Raw genomic sequence first — 3285 nt, 5'->3', positions numbered from 1 at the left:
ATTAAGCAGTCAACAAATACACCAACAGAAAATTTCACACGGAGATACTTTTATTATTGTAAATTCAATAAAAGCAAATTGGCCGAGTTATTGAATAAATGGACCAACAATATTCTGGGAATTTTTTTTCCAGAATAAATATATTTATACAATATATATATATATATATATATATATATTGTATAAATATATTTATTCTGGAAAAAAAATTCCCAGAATATTGTTGGTCCATTTATTCAATAACTCGGCCAATTCTGTTCAAACCCAGATGTTGACAGCCACCCGTTCTTTTTTTTCTATTCTCTAGTTAAGACTATATGTTCACGTCGTTATTACTTGGACTATCTCGTTCAATAATAAGGAACATTTCCTGATTTGATGCCAAATCAAGCAAGGAAATTAATCACCACCAATCCTTGGAAGTGCATATAAATCTGAATGGGGCTGTAAGTACAATCCTGCATTTCATTCTACCAGATACAGAGGCAGGAAACAGAACCTATGGCTTCTTCAAGATTCCTTTTTTCAGTCTGTCTTCTTTTCATGAAAGTTCTGGCTATGGCACAGCAGCCATCAGACCAGCCTGTAATGTTATATAAAGACTGTGTAGGAAAGGGCAACTACACCACTAACAGTACTTACCAGGCAAATCTCAATCAACTCCTCACCTCTATCTACACCAACACTGAAATAAACAATGGCTTTTACAATTTTTCCTACGGCCAAGACGCCGACACAGTCTATTCAATTGCACTTTGTAGACCGGATATCAGTCCTGATGTCTGCCGTGTTTGCATAAGAAATGCTAGTGATTTCTTGGTAAGACTCTGTCCAAACTTTGTGGAGGCAATCGGAGGGTTAGATAACTGTATGGTACGCTACACAAACCGCTCCATATTTAATCGCATGGAGAAAGGACCTTATTTTTGGGTGTATGATGATCGACGTACTGTCTCTGATGTAGTCGGGTTCAATCAGTCACGGATGACTTTGTTAGGTAGGCTGAGCGATCAAGCAGCCGCAGGTGATTCTCGTTACAAGTATGCAATGGATCAAATAGATGTCCCGAAGAACTTTCAAAAAATATATGCACTTGTACAGTGTACTCCTGATTTATCTGCTTCGGAATGCAGGGATTGCCTGTATAATGCTTCAGGACTTATTCCACAGTGTTGTGATGCAAGACAAGGAGGAAGAGTTATTTATCCAAGCTGTAATTTTAGGTATGAAATAGACCGTTTCTATGACCCTCCGACTAATTCAATCCCGCCACCACCAGATTCAACTTCGAATAATACAGTTCCATCACCACCAGCTTCAACTTCACAAGGTATGGGCACAACTTAAAGCATGACTAGATGAAATACTTTTCTTCAACTATTTTGAAATTGAGTATGTGAGTTAAGGCTGTTTAAGATTCGATTCAATTAATGATCTATTCCCAGCAATTTAGAAGTTAACCTTTTGATATTGACTTAACTTACTATGTTACTACTTGTTACTTATTAGACATATCTATAAATTCATTCTAAACATGTGTAAATCAGATTTCATTTCTGGTTTTTAGGAAAGAAGGGCAAGAAGAGGAATGTCATCATCATCATTGTCATTGTTCCAATAGCTGTTTCTGTGATTCTTATAGTTTGCGTTTGCATCTTCTTAAGAGCCAGGAAGCAGAAGGAGGAAGAGGAAGTTAGAGGTAATTTCAGAGGCTATTTCAAATGTTAAGGACATAAAACCAAGCTTCTTATGGCTTAGCATTCTCAAACTGAAGCTTTAAATTACTTTGTTAGAAAACACCATCTTTTATATGAAGAAATGTTTCAATCAAGCCCTTCGGAGAAGCGGCCTTTTCATTTGCTTATGCGTTAGGATTGCTTTGGTGTAGATTTATATGAAATGGAAGATGTGGAATTGTTCCAACTTGATTTTGGCACTGTCAGAGAAGCAACAGGTAACTTCTCCGAGGATAATAAACTCGGACAAGGAGGATTTGGCACCGTGTACAAAGTAAGGGAAAATCATTCACCTGTCAAATATGATTCCACTTCAGACATTTGGTAATTTTGGACTAGATTCAGTTTGTTCTACACATTGCTGATTTTGACATGATTTCAGGGCACACTTGCTAATGGACAAGATATAGCTGTAAAAAGGTTGTCTAGGACATCTGGACAAGGAGAGCTAGAATTCAAGAACGAGGTCATGTTAGTTGCCAAGCTTCAGCATCGGAATCTGGTTAGACTCCTGGGTTTCTGCTTCGAGAAAGAAGAAAGGATTCTTGTCTATGAGTTTCTCCCCAACTCGAGCCTCAACAACTTGATATTTGGTATATTCGTCATTCCGTTCCTTGATAAAGTTTGAACATATATGTAATCTCCATGGTCAGTTCAGGTAATTTATCTAGTTCTAGTTGATTTGCAGATCCAGTCAAGCGTGTCCTTCTAGATTGGGAAACCCTCTACAAAATCATTGAACGCATTGCAAGGGGTCTTCTTTATCTACATGAAGACTCTCGACTACGGATTATTCATCGTGATCTCAAAGCTGCTAATATTCTGCTAGATGAGAACATGAATCCAAAAATCTCAGATTTTGGAATGGCAAGAATGTTTGTTATGGATCAAGCTCAAGATAGCACGAGTAGAGTAGTTGGGACCTTGTGAGTATATACTGCCAGTCTGCCACAAATTTTTTAAAATATAATAAATTGGTAGGACAAAAATGAAATAATTTATAGTAGATTTTCTGCAGCCATTGTTTAAACTAGAATTAATCCAATCTGATGATTCCATGCAGCGGGTATATGGCTCCAGAATATGTTATCCGTGGACATTTCTCAGTTAAATCAGATGTATATAGCTTCGGTGTCTTAGTTTTAGAAATTGTTAGTGGTCGAAAGATTGGTGGCAGCGGCATAGGAGACGATGGAGAGGACCTTCTAACCTATGTAAGTATCAACAGTGCTTAATTTTATTGATTCTGTTTGAATAATGTGCATGAACTTTATCTAAATTTTTGCAGTCATGGAGAAAATGGAATGAAGGGACACCTTTAGACATGATAGATCCTACCTTGAATATTGGTCCAAGAAGTGAAATTATGAGATGCATCAACATCGGATTAGTTTGTGTTCAGGAAAATGAAGCCCTCAGACCAACTATGGCTCAAGTTTCTATGATGCTTAGTAACTACCCTGTCACTCTCGCAGCACCCTCAAAACCTGCATTTTTTATGCACGGAGAAACGTCGATTCTGCCATTGATGAATGCTTCAATGTTAACT

The 3285-nt window shown here is 37.4% G+C and overlaps 1 protein-coding gene across 1 annotated transcript; it reads left to right on the top strand.

The window, feature by feature from the left end:
- Nucleotides 1-501: 501 nt before the first annotated feature.
- Nucleotides 502-2986, top strand: LOC133703103 (cysteine-rich receptor-like protein kinase 29). Its single transcript, XM_062127527.1, has 6 exons — nt 502-1330; nt 1568-1699; nt 1889-2010; nt 2119-2329; nt 2425-2662; nt 2800-2986. Exons 1-6 carry the CDS (start codon nt 502-504, stop codon nt 2969-2971), a joined length of 1704 nt encoding a protein of 567 aa, XP_061983511.1. The 3' UTR covers nt 2972-2986.
- The last annotated feature ends 299 nt before the right edge of the window (nt 2987-3285 follow it).

Source organism: Populus nigra, chromosome 9, assembly GCF_951802175.1.
Source record: "Populus nigra chromosome 9, ddPopNigr1.1, whole genome shotgun sequence".
NCBI lineage: Eukaryota > Viridiplantae > Streptophyta > Magnoliopsida > Malpighiales > Salicaceae > Populus > Populus nigra.
This window is presented reverse-complemented; position numbering and strand designations above follow the sequence as displayed.

Excerpts from the sequence above, each read along its gene's own strand:
- LOC133703103 (XM_062127527.1), top strand. The coding sequence starts at position 502 with ATGGCTTCTTCAAGATTCCTTTTTTCAGTCTGTCTTCTTTTCATGAAA. Across the intron at positions 1,700-1,888 it reads GGAGGAAGAGGAAGTTAGAG|ATTTATATGAAATGGAAGAT; the intron begins GTAATTTCAGAG and ends GCTTTGGTGTAG. Across the intron at positions 2,663-2,799 it reads AGTAGAGTAGTTGGGACCTT|CGGGTATATGGCTCCAGAAT; the intron begins GTGAGTATATAC and ends GATTCCATGCAG.